The following is a 25,891-nucleotide window of genomic DNA, read 5'->3' as shown; positions in this document are numbered from 1 at the left end:
CTTAATTTGGTGCAGATGGCCCTTTTCTGCCCCCGCCGTGAGCCAAAGGACAGCTGAGCTCCCCCTGAAAATTCAGGGTCGCGACTGGGAGGTCTGCTTACCCCTGGATCTGGCAGCCGGGCAGAGAGGGTCCCATCTCAGGGTGCCAGATTGAATCTCGCCAAAACCGGGCCAAGAGACACTTCAGAGACAGAGTCAGAGAAGTGGGTATTTGCTTTATTTGGCAGGCCAGGTGTGTGGGAATAGCCAGAGATCTGCTGGGATGAACCATGCTTCTCATAGAGATATGATGGAACTCCGTTTATTCTATTGTCAGACCCATAGTTATACTCTAGTTCCTCAAGCACGCATAAGCAAGCTCCATACTATTGGGTTACAGCTACTGTTCACGCGGCCTTTAATAGCAAGCGAGTGGTTACAGATTAATATGCACGCAACTAACATAAGTCTTTCTCTTTCTATGGTCAGCATCCCCCTCCGCAACATCCTGTCGGCTTGCCACATCAGCATTGCTCTTCTCTTTTTTCTCTAGTCAAGGACAGTTCACTAATATAGCTTGGATTGTGCACGTACACATGTCCCTGTTCACTCAGCCATTTCTCTACATGTGGGGATCACTCCTCCAAACACACACACCAGTGCTCCCTACAACACAGTATTAAGGTTAAATTATGAATATTCATCACATTCCTTGGGACAGGCGTGGTTATACAAATTATTTCTCAGAAGTCATTAATATCATTAGCATATGGGTCACGCATGTGCTGTGTGTCCTGGTGGTCACGCTGAGGAAGGCCTCTCCTCTTCCTCGGGGGTCTTTCTGATGAAGACCAGTAGTCTTCCTCACAGTGCACTTTTCACCTTTCTCCCTGGGTGTCCATAGTCCTTTGAGGAATGATTCAGCAGTCTCTGAGATGATCCTTGTCCCCTCTATCTTGACAAGATTAGGGTGAATTCGGCTTCTTAGGTTTTGTAATCAACATCTGCTGTCTGAACTAACATTTGCTGTCTCCCAATAGTTAACTTGTGCTTACATAGTTATTGACTGCCCTTTCCTCACAGGAAGGAAGGAGCTGCCCCTCACACCACCCCCAACTCTCTCCGGAAACCCCGGCCCGGCTCTCACTCATCATGATACTCCCAGAGCTGGGGGGGGGGCTGGGGGGGGGGGGGGGGGGACGACAGCGGCCACCCTGGACACAAAACAAACAAAAAAAACCCTAAAAATGATATGGGATAAAAAACCATCCCCATGACTGTCGGGGTCCCTTCCCCCCCTGCCATGTAGCCCTAGGAGAGGGGCCCTGAGGGGGGGGCACAGGGTTTTCCTATCCCCTGGTCAGCCTCGTTCCCCATTGGTTGTTTTGTGTTCCCCTGCGCGGGCAAGGACTCTCGGGTCCTGTGATTATAACAGTTCCTTGGCAGAGCCCCGGCCATGCAGCTGGGGAAATAAACATCTCTGAAACATCTATCAAGAATCGGTCCATATATATTTCTTTTTCACGGGCCTCCTTGTTTGATACATCGTGTTACAGAATCCCCACTGTAACACATGACAACCTTTCATCGAGCTGTTGACTACAGCTGTGAGTGCGATCATCTAGCCAGTTTGAGAAAAATGAATTCAAGAGCTAAATTTTTAGCAATATAATATTTAACATTTATTAGTAGAACAAAGGCAAATCACAGCGCTGGTGCGCTTGGCAATATTGGCAGAGGCGCACTCCATTCATTTTACTGTGGACTTAGAGTACTCTCTTAAACTGTTACATATTCATTAAGCCCAGAAAGTAATTTACACTTCACTCACCTTTCCCCCCCTCCGATCTCTTTCCCCCTTCCACCAGCACGACACTGCCTCGGTCCTCTGGATCTCTTCAGAACTGAAGACAGGCACCCCCTCTCCGGTGCCTCCCCAGTCTCCAGCCTAATTTGTAGCTGACAGTTTCCTTGGGAGGTGTGAGTTTTGATGAGATAAGTCTTCCTGGGATGAATGTGGTTTATCTTTGTTTCTCTAAGATATCTTGGTTCCTGGCTCTGTAGTTTCTCAGCTCAAAAGACATTTATTACCATGTGTTTATTAATACATTTCTTAACATATTACAACTATTTTGAAGTTTCAATTGACCTTAATCTAGTTTCTACTTAACTGCATTTTACCTTAACACTATTTCTACATAGTACATTATCACTTATAAATGTTAAAATAAAAGTGAAAGACATTTATCATTCACTCATTTATCACAAGTTCGTTATCCACCAAGTGATCCACCCATTAAATCTATATTTCTCAAATTTAGAGATAAGGATGTAGTGTGGGACAGTGTCAAATGCTTTGCACCAGTCCAGATATATGATGTCAGTCGCTATTCCCTCATCCTGCTCCCCTGTAACCCTGTCATAGAAGGCCACTGAATTTGTCAGAAATTATTTCATAGAACCATACAATTATAGAATATGCTGAGATGGAAGGCACCCATCAGGATCATCAATTCCTGGCCCTCTGCAGGACACCCCAAGAATCATACCATGTACCTGAGTGCATTGTCCAAACGCTTCTTGAACTCTGTCAGGCTTGGTACTGTGACCATTCCCTGGGGAGTCTGTTCCAGTGCTCAACCACCCTCTGGGTGAAGAACGTTTTTCTGATATCCAACCTAAACCTCCCCTGATACAACTTCATGCCATTCCCTCTAGTCCTGTCACTGGTCATGAGAGTGAAGAGATCGGTACCTGCCCCTCCACTTCCCCTCATGAGGATGTTGAAGACCACAATGAGGTCTCTCCTCAGTCCCCACTTCTCTAGGTTGAACAAACCAAGTGACAGCCACTTGTGGTGCCCAAAACTGCACACACGACTCAATGTGAGGCCACACCAGTGCAGAGTAGAGCAGGACAATCACCTCCTTTGACCAACTGGTGATGCTTTGTCTGATGCACCCCAGGACATGATTGCCCCCCTGGCTGACAGGGCACACATGACTCATATTCAACTTGCCATCAACCAGGACCCCCAGGTCCCTTTCCACACTGCTGCTCTTAAACCTCTCGTTCCCTACTCTGTACACACAACCAGGTTTGCCCTGTCCCAGGTGTAGAATTTGGTACTTACCCTTGTTAAACTTCATATGGTTGGTGATTGCCCATCTCTCTAATTTTTCAAGGTCTGTCTACAGGGCCTTCCTACCTTCAAGGGAGCCAACAGCTCCTCCCGATTTAGTGTCATCTGGAAACTAATTTAGTATTACTTTGAGTCCTGCATCCAAATCATTAATGAAGATGTTCAAGAGAACTGGGCTGAGGATGGAGCCCTGCAGAATCCCATTAGTGACTGGATGCTAGCCTGATGTCACCACTTTCACTATAACTCTTTGTGCCTAACCTGTGAGCCAATTGCCAAGCCACCAAGTAACACGGTTATCCAGCTGTGTGCTGGACATTTTGTCTATAAGGATACTGTGAGAGACAGTATCCCAAAAGATTACATCTACTGTGTTGGTTTTGCATGGAGTGGTTTTTGGCAGCAGGGGGGCCACAGAGCTGGCTTCTGTGAGAAGCTGCCAGAAGCTTCTACCATGTCTGGCAGAGCCAATCCCTGATGGCTCTGAAGATGGACATGCTGCTGGTCAAGGCTGGGCCAAGTAGAGAAGTTGGTAATGCCTCTGTGATTACATATTTAAGAATAAAATCAAAACAAAGTGGGCACAGTTTCTTTCTAGCCAGAGAAGAGGAGGAGGTAAGAACATGTGAGGGAAACAACATGGAGACACCAAGGTCAGTGGAGAAGGAGGAGGAGGAGGTGCTCCAGGTACTGGAGTAGAGATTCCCCTGCAGCCCATGGTGAGGACCATGGTGAGACAGGCTGTCCCCCTGCAGCCCATGTGGGTTAATGTTGAAACAGATATCTACCTGTAGCCCATGGAGGACCCCACAACTGAGCAGGTGGATTCCTAAAGGAGGCTCTTACCCCACAGGAAGCTCATGCTGAAGCAGTCTCCTGGCAGGAGCTGCGGGCCCATGGAGAGAGGAGCTCATGCTAGAGCAGGTTTGCTGGCAGGACTTGTGACCCCTTTGGGGACCCACGGTGGAGCAGTCTGTTCCTGAAGGACTGCACCTGATACCAAAGTCATCTGGAAAATAAACTTTCTAACACAATTTGAAGCATTAGAAAGCAGGCATTCTTCATTAGCGCTGGACACACTGAATGATCTCTCCTTTAAAGAGATGCGTGTGGTGAAACTACAACAGGGTATTTATTCCATCATGATCATACATATTCATTACAACATTCTTCCTAGCTAATACATAAACACCTTTCCTAGAACTAATTTGCATGCATCCACCTCCTACTGGAAGTCCTTTTATAGTCCTAGAGGGTTGTCTAAAGGGGTCTCTGGTGGTCGTATTCACTGAATGCTTTAATATTACAGGTGCCCTTTCCTTGAACTTTTTCTTTGGGCATGTGCTGTTGCTTCTTGTTACATAACTTGCCAAAAAGCCACTGTATTCCTCATGATTGGTTTCTCCACTGGTTTCAGCTATGTTTATCATCCTGTGTACATACTTTTACATTCTTTTATGTTTTTTGCTAGTTAGTCTTTAAACTCTATCCAGCAACATCAGGGGACCTGAAAATTTCTATTCTCTATGTTATTTATCACACCCTATTGAAGGGATCCACACTGGAGCAGTTTGTGAAAATCTGCAGCTTGTGGGAAGGACTCACATCTGAGAAGTTCATGAAGGAATGTCTCCTGTAGGTGGGATCCCACGCTAGAGCAGGGGAAGAGTGTGAGGAGTATTCCCCCTGAAGAGGAAGGAGCAGCAGAGACGACAGCTGATGATTTGAATGTAGCCCCCATCCTTGTACCACTGGGGTAGGCAGTAGAGAATCAGGAATAAAGTTAAGGAGTGAGGTGTGGGGGAAGGTGTGTTTAAGATTTGGTTTTACTTCTCCTGACCCTACTCTGATTTGATTAGTAATAAATTCAGTTAATTTTCCCAAGTCGAGTCTATTTTGCCTGTGACAGTAATTGGTGAGTGATGTCTCCCTTCTCTTATCTCAACTCACAAGCCTCTCGTTATATTTTCTTTACCCTGTTCTGGAGTGGGATTGACAGAGTGACTTTGGGGGCACCTAGCGTCCAGCCAGGGTCAACCTACCACAGTCCTTTTTGGTGCCCAATGTGAGGCTTGATACAACAGCAGTTTTATATTGTGTGCTATAACTGGTAGCTATTAAATGGCAAGCTCCTGTGTGGGATATGGAGTGTCATGGGTTAGCAAGCATAGTCCCAGAAGTGATGTTCTTGCAAAGGGGTGCTTACAGCTTCCTCTGTGACCTGACAGAACCTATCAGCTGGCCAGTTTGAATATGGACAATTCTTTAAGCCACTTAAAATTGTGACTGCCTCTGTGATCCACACTTAAGAATAGACACACCCCAGGCAGAGCTCTGTCTCATTTCCGGTGCTGGGACAGGTAGCTGAGGGCCCCGTGTGGGGGCGAGCAGGCCCGGCCCAGGCCCTGCTCGGGCCAGGCCGGACTGGGCCACAGCCATCCTGGAGCCGATGGGCCCTGTTCTACCCGCGGAACCCCCCCCCCCCCCCCCCCCCCCCCCCCCACCCCACAGCCCTGCTGTGGGAAGCTGGAGCGGCTCGGCTCCCCCTCTCCAGTGCGGCCAAGATTCAGCCAAAAGCTGCCCATGGCAAAGATCATGTGACCAATAGCGATAAGCGACATTCCAGCTGCAAGGCCCAGGTGAGATTAACCCTTTTAGTGCTGTGAAGAGCTGAAAACCTGAGGGAAGGGAAAGAGGAGATGCTTAAAGCTGAAATTCTGTTGTAAAGCTATGATGTATCAGAATACCTGTTGTAATTTCATGAAGGCATGGGGGGTGGAGTGTTCAACTTGTACTTGAGAGCAAAAGCACCTGTGCTGAGATAGGCAGATGCTGAAGCAGCTGTAATTTAATGAGAAATTTGAACAGGGAGAGATGGAAGTGATGAGGACTTTTGCTCCAAATGGAAAAGGAGAAAACCTCAGTTCCTAGAGATGCTCCCAGAGATAGTCCTAGAGATGAAGATGAGGAGGACCCTTTGCTCCCAGGGAAGGAGAAGGGCCTCTGTTCTTAGAGATGAAATGCTCCCAGAGATGGGTGAAGAGAACTTTTGTTTCTGAACGGCTCAACCTTAAAGTTGTACCTCAGTAATTCAAGAGTGGACCCTCGAAAGCAGTTGTGGGAAAAGCTGCAAATTGGGGAAGGGACTCACATGCGAGCAGAGAACCAACCCAGGCGGCTGTCTCGTTGTGATAATGTTTTCATAGCATGGGCAAGAGAGACTCCTCTTCCTAAATGGACTGAACAAGGTTAATATGGAAGTGGTAAACAGACTGAACATCCCAAGGGTTGTCTTTTTACATTGTCACTGGGAGAAGGGAGAAAGGTGGGGGGGGAGGAGAAGAGTTCTGAAGGTGTGTTATGATTTTTTTGTTGTTCCTTTAGGTCTGTTAATAAACTTCTTTATATTCTTTCAAGTTTGGTGCCTGTTTTGCATTTCTCCTAATTCTTATCTCACAGAAGGTAAACAGTAATGAGTATTTTGGACTAAACTACTACATGGAGTTTGTCAGTTGCACCGCTTATCTCTTTATTCTGCTGGGTTTGGAAACACGTTAATACAAATAATGTCTCTGTTCTTTGTCCTGGCATTGATAGCCTTGCTATTTTGTGGGTAGGATGAAGTTGAATTAAGTTGAGATGGTCAGGTATTAAGGGAATTGGTAGCTGCAGTTGATTCACTTTATTGCTAGCTTTGTTGGTTGATGGATTTTTTTTTTCTGTGGGAAATTTAAATTTATTTAAATTCAACTTAGGTTAAGATGCCTGACCGAATAAGTGAAGCTATTAAAAAAAAAAGGTGAAGCTTCAAGTACTTTTGTTGAACTCTTCCTAGCTCTTTCTTTTTGCGTGCTGGCTTCTGTTGTACTTTTCTTCCTCTAGTATATTTATACAAGAAACATTGTCTATTATATATAAGTAGCTTATGATTTTCAGATCCTTAGGAAATAATTCTTACTGACACTGAACTGTTGCACAGAACACAATAAATGAGATTTGCTTTTAGGTTTTCTTTTGTGGAGTATTTCGCAAATGATCCACAGTGCTTTACTTGTCTGCAAGATGAATGTATTCACAGAGCAGTAAAGGATATTAACAGATATAGACTTGTCTTTGGCATCAGGAATCAATATTTATTGCATTTCAGATCGCATCATTTGCCTTAATCTTAGAGTCTGTTATATCCCTGTGTGCTTCTATGTGTAACATTTCTTTGTATTCAAATTCAAAAAGGTTTTCAGCTGTACTTATGTTTTGTTAAGAATAGTTTTCAATGAAAGGAAAAAAGTTTTTCTGTGTTGGATGTTTTCTAGGGAGTAACTTTGAACTGACAGTGTCACAGGACAAAATAGATCCTTCGTTTGTTCCTTTGTACTTTCCTTACTAGCTTCACTGTAATGCTATTAAAGGCATTTTACTATTTGAGGCATATGAACTGAAAGTTGGATGTATTTGAGTGATCATATGGAAAGGGATTGCATGTTGCTTTCAATTATCTGACAGTCCTCTTAGTTAAGGTAGTTTAGGCAGAGGGTGCCACAGCTTCCTTTAGTTTCCTGCCTTCCTTGTCATTTTGATATATTCTACTTTTATGGCTCTATCCTGGTGCTTTTTGCTATGATGTATGTGTTTCTTCTGTTGAAAATTAATATTGATAGCAATAACCTTAATTTGTCTTTACTGCTTTGAAATTTAAAAAACATATTTTCCTGGCTGTGTCCAGTAGTTATTTTTCTAAAGGATCCCTTTGGAATGTTTGGTCACTGTTTGTGTGGAACTTTTTTGTGACAATTTTGTTAAGACTGTACTAAATTGGCTTTTCTGTTTCAGAAGATTGGCATTCTTTGTTATACAAGTGTATTATGTTCATTATTTGAGACAGCCATATACAACCAAATTTAGAATCTAGGACGAATTCAAGGCAATATCAATCAGTTTTTCTAATTGCAGTGTTTCTAGAGTGTGAGATATTGTTGATCATGATGATAATTTTAGCTAATTTTACATTATTTCACAGCCTCATGACTTTGATGAATGCAGATTTGATATCAGTGTAAATGACAGTGTTTGGTACCTCCGAGCTCAAGACCCAGACCACAGACAACAGTGGGTAGATGCAATAGAACAACACAAGGTATGTGTTTTTTCTGATTTCCTTTTTCAGTCCCTCATTAGATCTAGTGGTGCTTGCAGAGAGTTGTAAGCTTCAATATATAGTCATTAAAGTACTCAAGGTATTTCTGAAAGATAAAAGTTGCAAGATTGAAGCCATTATGTTAATTATGTTCCAAAGGAATTGATTTGCTTATCCTTCATATACAAGAATTTAGAGAACTGTGAGCTAACAACTGAACCTTTCTTGAGTTCTCTAACTTGAACAAGAAAAAGCTTACATTATGTTTGAGTAACTTTTTAATTGTTTTGGCTATTCTGTCTCACTGATTATTGAATTGGTTGTTATCTAGATGCCACAAACTTCTTAGAGTCCATTCTCCTAGGTTTTTATTTGGTTTTTAGGCTCATCTCTGTTCACTTGGCTGCTTTAACTATCTGATTACTGGCTTTTGTCTCCTTGTTTTTTAAGGCCCTATTGTTCATCAGCATTTTCATTCAGTTTTCCTGATCTATACCTTATCTCTTCCAATGAATTCTGTTACTTTCATTTTGCCTAAAGGGCTTGAAGGTCAGATATTTTTAAAATATGTAACACACAAAATAGAGAAAAGATATGTTTTCAGAGAAAAGATAGGCACTGCTCCAAGGTGTTGAGTGTAAGTACAATACCTAGCACAATGAAACTTTTGCATCTGGATTATTGTTACGAATGAGAGGGGAGAGTTTGGACGACCCCTGCCTTTGCCCAGGTTTCTGGCAGCAGGCGGCAGCTTTATTGAGGTGGCCAGCACCCCAAAACCACTCTTGCTTGCAAGTTCTTAATAATGACTGATCAGGTCTATTAAAACATGAATTATTTATTGAATAGACACAAGGAAAAAACAGACATAAGACTTTAACAGGCTTACTTACTACACAGGATAAACAAAAGAACTACTAGTAGATTAAACAAACCAGTGCACAATAAAAGGTACCTATATTACAGCTAGCGAAGAAATAGTATAGATTAGGAGTCAATGTGACTTATCACTGAATTGATGATGGAGTACACATAGAATCCTTTCCCTCAATTCCCAGGAAAGTATCTGCCAAATTTGCATCCAAACTTCGGGGAGAAGTCCCACACATTTCCAGGGTGTGTATAGGAGACTTCTGCCTCCATGAAAGTTTGTGTAGCTTTTATAGTTTGTAAAGTGAAGTGTCTGTCAGTCAGGAATTCCATCTTATCTCCCCACATCTTGTTCTCAAGGTGAGTTGTTTATTGCCACCTGGAAATTCCACCCCTGGTGCCAGAGAGAGAGATAACTCACTAGCCAGAGACAACTCACTAGTCAAGCAAGCTGGCCTGGGTTATCTCATCAATTCATGTGAGGGGGGAGAATGTCTGGAGCTACCAAACCGGCTGATGGACAGAATAGATAAGCTCTTCTGTGGTAGGGGGGGAAGTCCTGCCACATTCCACCCCTGTGACTGGAGTCACTGACTTTACCTCATGCAGTGATAGTGCAGGTGTATCTTGCCTCCATGCTATAAAAGCATCCACTTTCATATATGTGTACACCATTGTTGATACACATTGTACTCCTAAGCTTTACTATTTCTTTAAAAGATGTTAAACGTTATTGATATTGATAAGAAGCACCCGCTGTTGCTTCAGCTTATGTATTTATGCATTAGATGATGTAACACATATTTATATATATATATAAAATGATTAGTGATAAACCAAGAGATTATAAGATATGGCATTAACTTCAGGATGTTCATGGGAGTTGAGGACAATCCAATAAGTCATTTTATTTATGTTGTTACCAGTTAGTGTAGGATAGGTTGTTCCTCACCCCTTAAGATCATAGGAGGATGAGATGCAAATCAAGAACAAAGAAGAGTTTGTGAAAGTAGCTTCTTGGTTGTAGGGATTGGAGGAGTTCAATACATGGTCAGGAGCTCTTTTCATTTTCATTCATGCTTCTTAGTCCAGCGTTCTCCTTCAGTGAAGTTCAGTATTCCACATATTCTTGCTTAACATATTAAGTGTTAGAAAACTTTACTATAATCTAAACAAATACACATATATAATAGTCTGATTGTCTCAGGGGAATCAAAGATGTAATGAAACGGAATTGTTTCTACCTACTTAGGATATTAGTCCAGTTGGGAATTTTATGCCTTACCTTGAAGAGGCAATTATATGAAAATTCAAGTTATATTCAGGATGAAATTTTTCTACCCACTGAGACAATCAGAGTGAAGATACAAGTATTCTAAAGCCATACTTGTAGAAAACTACAAAGCGTATACAAATATTAATCAAAGCAACTAAACCTATGAAATCATTTGGTACTTCAATAGTACTAAATAAGATTTTAATGCTATGTAAACAAAGTTATATCTGTTCTCCTGAGACCTTTTAGAGAAAATGGTTATTGTCAGATTTACACATTTTGTTAAATCCAATTTTGCAAATTTGGAATAGGATCCATTTACCGAACATTAATGTCATGATATGCGGAAAAGACTCCACTACTGGAATAAGGAGTAAAGTAGGTATGTTTATTCCAGCGCTGGGACACATGGGGGATAGTTCCTCCAAAGTCATGTGTGCCGACAGCTGCATTCAGCTTGGTATATATTGGATTACAACCTCCATATTCATTAAATTTCCTAATACGCCTATACATATTCATTACCTAGCCCCGCCTAGCCTCGCCTCATATTACAATGAGCCCAAAAGTCATTTACATCTGCGTTGCTCTTGCACAGTGTCATCTGGTGGTCATGGGCAGGGGTCTCCGGGATGAAGTAAGAGTCCTCCTATGTTGGGGTTCCCCCCCCCGCCATGGGGTCCTGGGAGAGGGGACCCTGGGGTAGAGGCATGGCCTAGGCACGGGGTCTCCCTGCTCCCTGGTCACACATACCCTAATCCTGTTTCCCATTGGTTATTTTGTGTTCCCCTGCCCGGGAAGACCCGGTTTGTCCCGTGATTGCTCAGTTCTTCAGCAGTCCCCCGGCCATGTGGCTGGAGAATAAAGATCTCTGAAACTTCTATCAAGAATCGCTCCCTATTTCTTTCCACAGGCCTCACTGTCTATGGATGTTGCAGGAGACTCCACTGCAACATTCCTAAAGAGTCTTCCTCATTCTGAACTTTTCACCTTGCTTCCCTATGCATGCTCTTTATGTCCCTGGCCCAAGTCCAAACTTCAAGACTGGTCTAAGTTTGTTTTAGGTTTGAAAACAGGATCTTTGGTCAAGATTCCTTCCTTTTATCAATAGTCTTCTATCTTCTCATCCTGCTTTGGTAGGCACAATAAGTGTTGAGCAAGCTGTATGCACTGTTTTTAACATCTTCTTAGCAAATAATTTAACCTCTGCTTCCCCCTCCTTCTCCTGATTCAGTCAGGACTACAGTTATTAGGCCAATCAGTTTTCTCACAATTGCATTTAAATTTTGAATCCATGAGGTTATCCAATCAAATATACCTGTCCCTCGATCCTTTTGGATTTCATGTAAGATTCCAGTATTCTTTCTAATCTCTTCTAGATCAGTTTGTATTCTCAGTCTGATCTATGTATACACAGCAACTGATGTTGATAACTGTGCATACCCCACCTTTGGAAGCCAAAAACAAATCCAAAGCCATCCAATTTTACTTGACTACTTTTGAGAGGTTGGTAATTTCTTGTTACAAGGCACTGATTGTGTCATTTGTCTGATTTTCTATTTGTTCCATAACTCCAGATATATTCACTATTGCTTTTTCTAATTCAGGCACTCCTAACCATGGTAAGAATCCTCTCACAAATCAGTGGAATCCACAGGCTCTATCAACCAAGGGATTTAAATTTCATTTGTATCTTGTTATAAAACATCATAGGCGTCCTCTGGGGAATTCCGATTTATCAATAATATCTATTTCTGGGACTACAGTTCCAATGGTGCATATTCCTTGCCATTTAGAGGGTAGAGCTTTCCTAGCTTGATTTCCACAAAGCCAATAGTATCCCATATTGTCTGGAATAGGCCACCAATGTGTGTTTATAATGCCTTTTCCAGTTGCATCCAGATATGAGCGACAGTTGGGATAGACTCCTACCATCATCCCTTGGTTACATTCAGGTAACTCCATTTTTCGCTGTGAAGCCACTCCTGGTCCCTTTAGGCATCTATGAACACAGGAGGTTTCAACGGCTACTATATTTACTGTCAGGATTTGTTGGTCTATGGGGGTTTGGACTGTCTTTCCTTCCAGAAGGAGCATCAATCTGGCTAGAGGAATACCATTGGAAAATATGTTTGGTGTTGGAATTCCCATCATCCGAATACTTTCATCTGAATGAATGGGAAACTGAGAACAGATCCAACAATTGCTGCGGTTTGTTATCAGTGTCACAGCATGCATTCGTTTTAGCTGTGAGTTTCTTTTCCAAGAGTCAGATAGCATTTGTTCTATCTGTGTTATGTTGGAGTGGCCCTTAGCAAAAATGACATTGGTTTTCCCTTTACAATTGTTAATCGCAAGGTTTGGTCAGGATGGCTAATTAGCCATGCTGCCTTATTGAAAACATTGACCCGTAAGTATAAAAATGTAAACAATACCATAATTAACATTTTTGGTTACAGCAAATTCACTAGTTGCTGTGCAGTCCAGTAGGTTCCTCTGTGTCCGGAGCTGGTTTTATTTGTTTATAGGAGTCCAAGAGTCTCAGTAGCTTTCACAGCCGTGCAGGTAGCAAACAGTCCTTCCTCCTGCTGTTTGAGCAGTTCCTTGTCTCACGTCTGGTTACACACCTAGTCTTCTGTCTGGTGAGGGTATTCTTAAACATTCAAGGTTATTAGAGAAACTAAAACAACAGAACTTTAGTAATAATAGATGTGTTTTTCCAGAGTTATGGCAGCAGTTCCCTCTCTGGCGTCTAGTTTCAAACACATTGCTATGCTCACTGCTGTCACACGGGGGCAGCATAGGAGTGGTTTGCGAGGCTTCATTGAGAAACTTTTGTTTTGTTCAGAACAAAACCAGTCTTGTACAGAAACAAGAACAGCTTAGAATGTGGGGAATACCCATTGGGAGCTGATCCTTTGTTGGTGGCCATTAGAATCAATAGCCATCCAGGCTATTGGACCTTGATTGTCCATTAAAGTCATAGGTACAATTCCGATTTGGGGTAGCTTAACCATGACTGGTTGGCCCACCTTTAAGTTATCCTGAAAAGTTTCAACTTTATCATTTGGAGCTGTTTCAAGAGACATAGGGCTCAGGAAAGTTCGTGAAACAGGACTGCCCATTGGCCCATATCAGTTATTTATTTGGTATAGCACAGAGGGTAACCTTTTATCCCATCCAGATTCGTGTGACCTAAGAAAGCATTTCAGCAAACCATTGGCACACTCCACGATCCCATTTGCTTGAGGATAATATGGTAAATGGAAGACCCATTTAATACCTTCCCTTTTGGCCCAATCTTGTACCATCACACTGGTGAAGTGTGATCCATTGTCACTCTGTATAGAGTCTGGGACAGGGAGACTGGAAAACCAGTCACTGAGTCCTGAAATAGTAGTTTTTGCATCAGCATGACTGCTTTTAGTGGCAACTAGCAGTCCAGATACCACTTCCACACCTGTTAGTATGTACTTGTAACCGTTAGATGTTTTTAGAGGTCCAGTATAATCTATTTGCCGACCAGAGTGCTTTGTTATTTTTGATATGCAAGGGCAGTGCCAGGTCTGGATGGTTTTGTTCAAGTCTTGGCTGGCACTGGGGACACTGTGTGAGGATACCTGTACACATTTTCCTGGTCAATGGCCATCCGCTGCTTTGTGCTGCAAAAAATAGAGCTTCTTGTCCAGTATGCCCTAATTTAGTGTAACCACTCACGTAATCAATACAAATGTTGTGGGTCTTCTAGATGATCAATTTCTATTTTCCTGATTTTTGTCAGTTGATCCACCCTGTTGTTCCAATAGGTTTGTAAATCTTGGTCCTTAGCATGAGCTTTAATCCATCCCATATAGATTTTCTGGGACTGAGCCTGAGACAACAACCATTCCCAATCTTCCTTCTGCCAAACCTCCTTTCCATTCACTTGCCAATCCAACGCTTCCCACTGACATAACCACTGAGTGGCCCCAGCCCAGCCCACATAAGAATCAACATAGAGTGCCTTTGCTTTCTCTCTTACTGCCAATAACACAGCCTTTAACTCTCCCACCTGTGCACTTCCCATTCCTTCTTCTACTACTTCCACTCCTGTTTCAATATTAAGACCAACTGCTCTATATTTCCATTTACCATCAATACATTTGGCTTAGGCATCAGTAAACCAGACGTCTTTAACTGCAGAGTCTGAGGTAAAAGCAGGGACATCCATTATAGGACTCGGTTTAAATGGGTTTTGTAGAGCTAACATGTCTGGAGTTACAGCAATCTGTAGCTTTGTAGGTTTTGTTGGTCCCTCAGTAACATGCATCTGATCTGTGACTCCTGAAATGTATACATACCATTTGTGGACTGTGGGTCATTGTGCTATGCCCTCAGGGGGAGCACCACCTTTCTGAATGCTGGCTAGCAAATTGAAAGGTCCTTGGATTTTTACAGGCTGCTGTTGCTGAATTTTCTCTACTTGTTTTAGAGCTTGAGTCAGGGATAATAATCCCTTCTCCCAATCAGTGTACCTCTTTTCAATGTCTTTCAATGCCGTGGAACTGAATCCTAATGGCCGTTTTGGTCCATGTGGTCCCTTTTGAAACAAATTACATTACGTTCTGTGCTCAGCAAAACCCCATTCGGCTATTATAGGATCACTGGGGTGGAGTGGCCCGAGTGATTGGTATGTTTTCAATTCTTCTATTAGTGTTTGCAAAGCCTGTTTGTGGCTATCAAGCCACTCCAAATTTTGATTTTTTCTCATTAGTGTGTATAAGGGTCTTGCTACTATAGAAGACCCGGGGACATGATTTCTCCAGTATCCCAGAGTACCCATGATTCTTTGCAGTTCCCTTTTTGTCTTGGGGGTAGGTATAGTGTCCAATTTTGTAATGGTTTCATCTGGAATCACAGCTTGGCCTGCTACCCACCAAGTGCCTAAAAATTTAACTTACTTAGAGGGGCCTTGGCATTTGGTTGGAGTACTTCCACTCCCTCTTCATTTAATCTATTCCATATGTCTTTTGCTGAGATCCTTACTGTATCTTCCTCCTAACCTCCAACTAACACATCATCAATGTATTGGTATATTTGCACCCCTTCCTGGATTTTTATTTGCTGAAGGAATTCAGCTAAAGCATTGTGTGCTATGGTGGGTGAGTGCTTATACCTTTGAGGCCGGCAATTGAATGTGTATTGTGTTCCTTTCCAGGTGAATGCAAATTTGAGTTTATCTTCCTCTTGAATTGGCACCATAAAAAAACATATCCTTTATATCTAACACTGCCATCCATTTATGTGTTGATGCTTGCAGCGTGGCAGTGAGGTTTTCAATATTCAGAACAGCTGCAATCAAGGGTCCTGTGTTAGCATTAAGCCTCCAATAATCAACTGTTAAGCAGCAACTCCCGTCTTTTTTTTTCACTAGCCAGACAGGGGAGTTGAATGCAGAACATGTTCTAAATATATGTTTCTCTGCTCTAAATTTTTAATTACTCCATTTATTCCTTGTTTGGCTGCAGGGGGTATAGGGTATTGTTTGATATTAGTTTCAGTAGAAGCAGGCAATACTGAAGACATTTTTAGGAGGTTGATTTTTTTATCTTTTCCAAAAAGATTACTGTGGGAAATTTTTGCAGATCCAAAGGACCACACATTCCCCTCTTCTGTGGTAGGGGGGAAGTCCTGCCACAGTTATACAGGTAGAATCACAGAATATCTCAAGTTGGAAGAAACCCATAAGGAATGAGTCCAACTCTCTGCTCCTTGCAGGGCTACCTAACACTAAACCATATGACTAAGAGTCATCCAGACGGTCCTTGAACTCTTGACAGGCTGGATGCCATGGCCACTTTCTTGGGGAGCCTGTTCCAGTGACCACCCACTCTCTCAGCGAAGAACGTTTTGTTACTGTCCAATCTGAACTTCCCCTGGTGCAGTTTCATACCATTTCCGTGTGTCCTATCACTCGTCACCAGAGAGAGGAGATCAGCACCTCCCCCTCCACTGCCCTTCTTGAGGAAGTTGTAGATTATGATGAGGTCACCCCTCAGCCTTCTCTTCTCCAAGCTGAAAAACTAAGTGACCTCAACTGTTCCTCATGTTATGCAAAGTAGTTGAGAGAAGGATCAAGAAGTAAGACACACTGATTATGTGGATTATTATGATCAGATTTATTGCTAATACAGTATCTAAACATTACTGATGCAGTATCTAAATAACAACTATTGTTTAATACAATGGATTATAGTATCATCAGGTTGTGGTCCCTCCTGTTGAGTCACAGGCTTAAGTGAGGCCCCCCTGCTTTCTAAACTTCTCAGAAAAGTCTAGGCGTGGCTCAGTCCACTTAGTCTCAGATGTGGCCAATAGTCTATGACTAAAGGGTTATAATATAAGCATTTTCATCTAGAAATGTGCAGGGTTACAGTCTTTGACCTTGCAGAATTCACAATTAGAAACCAAGAAAGCACCTATGGAACTACTTTAGGATTTTATCTCTGTATTTGGCTGTGTTGTCCCTAAAGCAGGATTCTTTTACCCAGTGTGAAGGAGCCAATCAACACATTGAGTTGAGATATTTGATTTTATTACAGTTCTGCATAATAGGGTGCCAGGCATCTAACAGAGCTGGCACACCTTTTAGGAACAGGCAGAGTCTTTTATACAAAAAGGTAACAAAGAAAGAATGATACAGAAACAGGTAACTCATATAACAAAATTCTTAATATGCATGTGGTGGTCTTGGTCCAGTTCATAATATTATCATTTACATATATGAATTTCCCTGTGGGTGTGCTTTTTAGCATTATAATCATCTAAGGTAACTCTAGGTTATATTTCCATCCTATCAGCTATGACCAAGTTATTATTTAACTTTATATTCTGTTACAGTTTCTGCTTAAATCTATTTGAACAATTAGTTGTCAATGAAATAAGAATTTATAGTATTCTGTTCTTGGGGACTCTTCACTGCTCCATTGCTCTAGCACCTTGTTGACATGGTTTCAAGACCAACCCATCATTGCATAGCAGAGCGGGCACAGCAGCGAAGCAGCTGGGCTGGAGCTACTTGGCATTTCCTCTCCCTGGCTCCGCGTGGTGGACAGCGACTCGGGCTGGAGCAAGGGCTGCTCCACTCCACTCCTGTCAGCGTGATGCCCCCGGCTTCGGACAGGCAGATGTGGAATTCGCCCTTAAGGCAGTTCAAAGACCGCTACTGCAGCTTCTCCAAGCCGAGGAAAAAAAAACCGAAAAGGAAAGAAAAGTCTTAGCCTGAACAAGGACCAAGCAGCCAGCGACGCAAATACCACGCTTCAAAAAAAGCCGCGAAAACCCTGGGCGGGGAAATTTTAAAAATGCCTGCCCATAGCAACACCCCTCCCTCCCCCAGGGTCCCCGGCTGCCAGGTCTTAAAGATACATTAACAATTTTTGGGCGCAGATTGATATGGACTATAATATCATTATGAATCACCTCAGGACAAAAGGAAATTAAGTTAATTAAGCAGGACTTTCCCCTCATGAACTCATGCTGGCTGTGACCAATGACTGCATTGTCTTTCAAGTGTTTTTCAGTAACTGCCAGAATAACCTTCCCCGTAATTTTGCCAGGCACTGAAGTGAGACTGACAGGCCTGTGATTACCAGGGTCTTCCTTCTTATCCTTCTTGAAAATTGGGATGTTTCCCAGCTTCCAGTACTCTTTGAGCATTCTGTTATAAATCCCATCAGGGCCCATAGACTTATAGGAATCCAGCTGGAGCAGCAAATCCCACACAGTTTCAGGGTCAAATGGGAGTCATTTTCACAGTCGTGGTCCTCCAGCTCAGGGCTCTAGGGGTCCCAGAGGCTATCATTGGTATTGACAAGAGAGGTGAAGAAAGCAGTAAATGTCTCTGCTTTGTCTGTGTGCCTGTTTGTGAGGTGACTGAACTCATCAAGCCACAGACCAATGTTATCTCTGATTCTCCTTTTGCTGTTAACATATTAAAAAGCCCTTTTTGCTGTCCTTCACAGTGTTGGCCATCTTGAACCTTAATAGTGCTTTGTCCACATGAATTTTCTCCCTACAGTGCTGAATAGCATCTCTGTAGTCCTCCCATGTCACCTGTTCTTGCTTCCAATGCCTATACACTTTCTTTTTCCACATAAGTTCTAGGAGGAGATCCCTGCTCAGCCAAGCTGGTCTTTTGCCCTGCTTGCTTGACTTATGACACTTTTGAATTTCCTGCTCCTGTGCTCTTAAGAGATGGTTCTTAAAAAGTGACCAGCACTGATGGACCCCAGAACCTTCAAAAACATTTTCCCAGGGAACCTTACTAACTGGGTTCCTGAGTAGCACCAAAATTGGATTCAGTATTCCTACAGAGGATCTTCCAGAGGTTGAATAGAATGTAGCATTATTTTCTGGGTCTTGTAAATTACCCTGTATTGCAACACCTTTTTTTTATTTTATTCAGCTTGAAAGCCACTAAATCTGATTCATGTCTAGAACTATATGCAGATTGTTATCTGTCCTATACTTATGTAGCACAATATTTCCTATAACCAATCTTAAACGTCATTTCCCCCCAATATACACAAGTTTTTGGTGGTCTTCCATTAACTTTAGTCTTTCTAGCTCTGCTGTCTTGGATTTTGGTTTCTTTCCATAAATAATTCTTTGTGCTGTCTGGGTTTGGTTCAGTTTCTTTAGTGAATGTGCTCATTTGTTGGGGTCTCCTCCCCCTGCCATGTAGCCCTGGGAGAGGGGCCCTGAGGGGAGGCACAGGGTTTCCCTGCCCCTGGTCAGCCTCATTCCCGATTGGTTGGTTTGTGTTCCCCTGTGTGGGCAAGGACCCTGGGGTCCCGTGACTGAGAGAGTTCCTCAGCAGAGCCCCGGCCATGCAGCTGGAGAAATAAACATCTCTGAAACATCTACCAAGAATCTGTCTGTCCATATATATTTCCTTTCCACGGGACTCCTGGTTTGATATATGCGTGTTACAGTAATCCCCGCTGTAGCACACATTGATCTATTTCTTTCTAAAGAATGGTCTGGATGGAGACCAGCTGGCTGAGGAAAGGCTAGATCATTTAGTGCTAACTTGATTATTAGCTGAGCTTTCTTGTTATTCTGTTGGGAGCTGCTTATCTGAGTCTGAAGTGGTATACTGTTGAGCTTTGATGGGATACCCTTCCTTCTCGGACCAGGGTAAGACAGCAGAGGAGACTGCTGTTCTGCTAAGTTCTTTATTTCATCGTCTCATAGCTTTCTTAAAGGCAGAGTTCAAGGGGGTTACATGATAAGGCCAAGCAGCAACAGCAAGCAACAGGCAAACAGCTTCTTCTTCTAATTCTAGTTTCTTTTATATATTTTTTCTTACAGAAGTGTGGATTATATTTGTTAATTGACCAATAAGATTAACACACGATTCTAGTTTTTCTTTTCTTAACCTATCCTGGTCTAATTCTAACAGTCATAAGTCTTACACAAGTGTTACATAGGTATTACACAGATTTGCGTATATAGTTTCTATCAGTTCTTATTGTTTATGTGAACACTATCTAAAAAATGTGAACAGTGTAATTCTATCTATATTTTGTCTAAAGTAAAGAATTCTGTGAAAAGGTAACACTGCTGCAGCAAGAACTGTGTTTAAGGCAGTTAGCTTATATTTCTACTAGAAGTTAAAAATCTATATTTCTATTTCACTTTGGTGTGGCTTCATGTATCTCAGCTTATCCAAAGGTTTTAATTCAACCCCTGTGCTTTGGCTTCTCTCTGGGCCTGAGTCCAGAGAAGCTTTCACTCCAACAGTATACATATGTGGACTTCATATAATTTTAAATTTTTGTGTCCATGAAAGCTGGAGTCTCCTTCATCTAGTCAGAGCATAAACAGGTAGTCTTTATAATCTCAGTAGAGGTCTTGAACTCTCATTTTAAACCTCTGTCCCCAAATGATAGTGAACTTAAGATACTTTACTGCTACCTTTCACTTGAATTAGCTAAATATATGAATTGACTGAAGCGTGAAATGTATTTAAAGTAACATTTTGCTCACCGTATAGCCAGATTGGTAACCCGGGCTGTTCTGAAATGTCTAAAGAATGCCTGAAACTTACAGGCCAAAATGCAAATAAGCAGAGCATTGCCTTGTGGGTGCAATACCATGGGGACGTACTGTCCTGGGTTGCAGTGTATTCTATTACCATCCTCATGAGCTGTTGAAATCAGGTGGGGCAGTGTCTCCTTGCCTCCTCCCCCCAGACTATCTTTCTGTTAATGGTCCATCATTGTCCTGCTGCATGACTCAGAGATAACTCCCTCCGGACTATCTTCTGTTAATGAGCCTAATCAACACTTGGCCTCATGACTCATTACCCCATTGTGAGATGCTCCACCCAGAGGGAAGAACCAAGCATCCCATCGAAGATATAATCTGAGACACTGAACACCAGAGACAACCCTTTCCACTGGATTTCCAGAGGACAGGAGCTACACAGCCACCACTGGACCTTCTGAGGAAGAGCAGACCCTTTTTTCTACAGGATCACCGCTTCAGAGGACTGCAGCCACCATTCTACCAGACTGCTGCCACCACCCTGCCTAACAGGGACTCAGGTTGTATCTTGACTCTGTCAGTTTGAACCAGTGTTTTTTTTTAGTTTTTTTCCTTTTCTTTAATTTCCCCATTAAATTGTTATTCTGACTTGGTGCCTCCCACTGGTTTGTTTTCAAACTAGTACATATTTTGGCACCCAATGTGGGGCTTGCTCTGAGAGAAAGTCAGAATTACAATTTTGTATAAACAGAAACCTATTCACCATGGTTCTCAGCTGGTCTGCATGGGTACTGTATCTTGCTCTCTATATTTTTCCTCACATGGGGAACTACCTGCCTGTAGTATTACTCCTGTTAAAACCAGGGAATGGTATGAGAATTGCTTTAATGGTTTATTATGTCTATCGCATAATAACCTGCGAGGCGATGAATACCATTCAGAATATATACTCAATTTTGTTTGGCTGTCCTAGTCTGGGCTCCTATGTTTGGGATCTCTTCAACAATCACACCCAGCCCCTGGTGGGAGGAGTAGAGAGTGGTTTCTTCCAGCCTTTCAGGCCAGGCACAGCAGTTTTTGAAAATATTGAGTTCCCTCTGGATGTTAAGGATGGTATAATCTTCTTGTCAGTTCTATTCTCTTTTTCCTCTATGGCCTGCATTGTGTACACCATGCTTAGAAACAAAACACTATTTAGCGTGGTGCAATGTCTGCTTGAGGAGGAGGTAAAAAGGAGCAAAGCAACAAATACCATGTCTACACAGACTGTCACACAGAAAGGAACCAAAAGCAAAGCAACAGCATCCATCTCTACGCTGACTGTCACAGAGGAGAAAGGAACCAAATGCAAAGCAACAGTGTCCATGTCTACACAGACTGACTCAGAGGAGAAAGGAACCAAAAGCAGTGTCAGCGTCCCCACGCAAGCCATCACTGAACCAGAACAGCCTAGACCAATTGCAGTTGCCCCCGTTCAGAAGAAGAAATCAAAAAGCAAATCAGTCCGCATAGTGACTGACGAGGATGCAGCAGGACCTTCGCACCCAGCAGAAGAGGCAGAGCCAGAGATCATCACTCGGTCGCTATCCCTGGGTGAGCTGCGTGACCTGCGGAGGGAATTCACCCGCCAGACGAACGAGTCTATACTGACCTGGCTGCTCCGCATCTGGGACGCTGCAGCCAATGACACCATTCTGGACGGAAGTGAGGCCAGGCAGCTGGGATCTCTGTCCCGGGATGTGGTCATTGACCAGGGGATCGGGAGAACCCAAGAAACTCTCAGCCTCTGGCGGCGACTGCTTACAAGTGTAAGGGACAGGTACCTTTGTAAAGAAGACCTCCAGGTGCACCAAGGAAAATGGAGCACAATGGAACAAGGTATCCGGTGCCTGAGGGAATTGGCTGTGCTGGAGATCATTTTCTCAGAAGACGAGAGATTTCCTAAGAGCCCAGATGGCGTCCAGTGCACGTCACAGATGTGGTTGAGGTTTGCATGCTTTGGACCAGAGATATACTCCGGTTACCTGGCAACGCTGCAATGGAGGGAAGGCGAGGACAGGGTGGGCATCTTGGTGAACAAACTGAGGATTTACAAGGACACCGCCACAGCCCCGTTTCGCACCCATGTCTCACCCATGGAAACAAGTCTTTCAGCTGAGCAAGTCCGGAGCTTGATTGAAGAAGGCCATCAGAAACTGAAAAAGGAACTTAAGGAAGAGATTTACCACATCCCGCCAGAACCAACAAGAGTCTCTGCCATTAGGAGCCGGCGTCCCCCAACCAGGGAGAGAGGATACACCCCACGAGGTAATCTCTGGTTTTTCCTTCAGGAACATGGAGAAGACATGAGTAAGTGGCATGGAAAACCCACCTCCTCTTTAGCAGCTCGGGTACGTGAACTAAAAAGAGGGGCAACTACCACAAGAAGCGCATCTAGAGTCACACAGAACTCCAGACGGCATAGGAATGATAATATGACTGATCCTGTTGAAGGGACCTCAGGAACGTATTCACCAGAAGGGAGCAACATGTACCATGACCAGGAATAGAGGGGCCCTGCCTCTAGCCAGGTAGAGGAAAGGGAGAATCGGGTCTTTTGGACTGTGTGGGTCCGATGGCCTGGCACATCTGACCCACAAAGATACACGGCTTTGGTTGACACTGGCACTCAATGTACTCTGATGCCATCAAGGTATGTGGGAGCAGAACCCATTTCTATTTCTGGGGTGACAGGAGGATCCCAGCAGCTGACTCTACTGGAAGCTAAAGTGAGTTTAACTGGGAACGAGTGGCAGAAACACCTCATCGTGACTGGCCCAGAGGCCCTGTGCATTCACATCATAGACTATCTCAGAAATGGATATTTCAAGGACCCAAAAGGACATCGTTGGGCTTTTGGGATAGCTGCTGTGGAGACAGAAGATATCAGACAACTGAGTACATTGCCTGGCCTCTCAGATGACCCCTCTGCCGTGGGACTGCTAAGAGTTGAAGAACAACAGGTGCCAATCGCCACAGCAACAGTGCACCGTTGGCAATACCGCACCGACAGAGACTCTGTGGTTCCCATCCATGAGATGATTCGCAAACTGGAGAGCCAAGGGGTGGTCAGCAAGGCCCATTCACCTTTCAACAGCCCTATATGGCCAGTGCGTAAGTCCAGTGGAGAATGGAGACTGACGGTGGATTACCATGGCCTGAATGAGGTCACGCCACCATTGAGCGCCGCTGTGCTGGACATGTTGGAACTTCAGTACGAGCTGGAGTCCAAAGCAGTGAAGTGGTACGCCACTATTGACATTGCCAATGCCTTCTTCTCCATTCCTTTGGCAGCAGAATGCAGGCCCCAGTTTGCTTTCACCTGGAAGGGTGTGCAATACACCTGGAACCGACTGCGCCAGGGGTGGAAGCACAGTCCCACCATTTGCCAGACTGCATTGGAAAAGGGTGAGGCTCCAGAACATCTGCAATACATCGATGACATCATCGTGTGGGGAAACACAGCAAAGGAAGTATTTGAGAAAGGAGAGAAAATCATCCAGATTCTCCTGGAAGCCGGCTTTGCCATCAAAAGAGCAAAGTCAAGGGACCTGCCCGAGAGATCCAATTCCTGGGAGTAAAGTGGCAAGATGGACGACGTCAGATTCCCACCGAGGTCATCAATAAGATCACTGCGATGTCTCTACCGACCAGCAAGAAGGAAACACAAGCTTTCCTAAGCGCCATAGGTTTCTGGAGGATGCACATTCCCGAGTACAGCCAGATCGTGAGCCCTCTCTACCTGGTTACCCGCAAGAAGAACGATTTCCATTGGGGCCCTGAACAGCAGCAAGCCTTTGCCCAGATCAAGCAGGAAATCGCTCATGCGGTAGCCCTTGGCCCAGTCAGGACAGGACCAGCGGTGAAGAACGTGCTCTACTCTGCAGCCGGGAACAATGGTCTGTCCTGGAGCCTCTGGCAGAAGGTGCCTGGTGAGACTTGTGGCCGACCACTGGGATTCTGGAGCCGAAGCTACAGAGGGTCTGAAGCCAACTACACTCCCACAGAGAAGGAAATCTTGGCAGCCTATGAAGGAGTCCAAGCTGCCTCAGAGGTAATCAGCACTGAAGCACAGTTGCTTCTGGCACCCCGACTACCGGTGCTGGGTTGGATGTTCAAAGGATGTTGGATGTTCCTTCCACACATCACGCCACCGACACCACATGGAGCAAATGGATTGCTCTCATCACACAGCGTGCCCGTATTGGAAACCTGAATCGCCCTGGGATTCTGGAAATTATAACAAACTGGCCTGAAGGTGAGACTTTTGGATTATCTTCTGAAGAAGAGGAAGAGCAAGTGACTCGTGCTGAGGAAGCCCCACCATATAATGAGCTACCGGAGACTGAAAGACATTATGCCCTTTTCACTGATGGTTCCTGCCAAATTGTAGGCGCTAACCGGAAGTGGAAAGCTGCAGTATGGAGCCCCACACGACGAGTTGCACAAGCTACCGAGGGACAAGGTGGATCGAGTCAGGTTGCAGAGCTTAAAGCCGTCCAGCTGGCTTTGGATATTGCTGAACGAGAGAAGTGGCCGAGGCTCTATCTCTACACCGACTCATGGATGGTAGCTAATGCTCTGTGGGGATGGCTGGATTGCTGGAGAAAAGCCAACTGGCAGCACAGAGGGAAGCCCATCTGGGCCGCTGAGATTTGGCAGGACATCGCTGCCCGAGTAGAGAAGCTGACCGTGAAGGTTCGACACGTGGATGCGCACGTGCCCAAGAGTCGGGCTAATGAAGAACATCGCAACAACGAGCAGGTGGACCGAGCTGCCAAGGTGAAAGTAACACAGGTGGATCTGGACTGGCAGCACAAGGGAGAATTATTCCTAGCTCGTTGGGCCCATGATGCCTCTGGTCATCAGGGGAGAGATGCAACATACCGATGGGCCCGTGACTGAGGGGTGGACCTTTCCATGGACAGCATCTCACAGGTCATCCACAGTTGTGAGACCTGTGCTGCAATCAAGCAGGCCAAGCGGGTGAAGCCTCTGTGGTATGGTGGACGATGGTCAAAGTACAGGTATGGTGAAGCCTGGCAAGTTGATTACATCACCCTTCCCTAAACCCACCAAGGCAAGCGCTACGTGTTGACCATGGTTGAAGCAACCACTGGATGGCTGGAGACCTACCCTGTGCCTCATGCTACAGCCCGGAACACCATCTTGGGCCTGGAAAAGCAAGTCCTGTGGAGACATGGCACCCCTGAGAGAATCGAGTCTGACAATGGGACTCATTTTAAGAACAGCCTCATCAACACCTGGGCCAGAGAACACGGTATCGAATGGATATATCATATTCCTTATCATGCACCAGCTGCCGAAAAAGCTGAACGCTGCAATGGACTACTTAAAACCACCCTAAAGGCACTTGGTGGGGGGACCTTAAAAAATTGAGAAGTGAACTTAGCAAAGG

General features: G+C 44.1%; 1 protein-coding gene across 1 annotated transcript in view; it reads left to right on the top strand.

Annotated features, from left to right (window-relative positions):
- The window catches only part of LOC116437438 (ceramide transfer protein-like), a 230,223-nt gene that overhangs the window by 125,754 nt on the left and 78,578 nt on the right, over window positions 1-25,891 (top strand). Inside the window, exon 3 of the mRNA XM_032095083.1 lies at window positions 8,139-8,255. Within this exon, the coding sequence (XP_031950974.1) occupies window positions 8,139-8,255 (117 nt within the window). The remainder of the gene's footprint in view (window positions 1-8,138; window positions 8,256-25,891) is intronic.

This window comes from Corvus moneduloides, chromosome W, assembly GCF_009650955.1.
Source record: "Corvus moneduloides isolate bCorMon1 chromosome W, bCorMon1.pri, whole genome shotgun sequence".
Lineage (NCBI taxonomy): Eukaryota > Metazoa > Chordata > Aves > Passeriformes > Corvidae > Corvus > Corvus moneduloides.
Note: the sequence above shows the minus strand (reverse complement) of the source record. Positions and strands in the feature narration are given on the sequence as shown.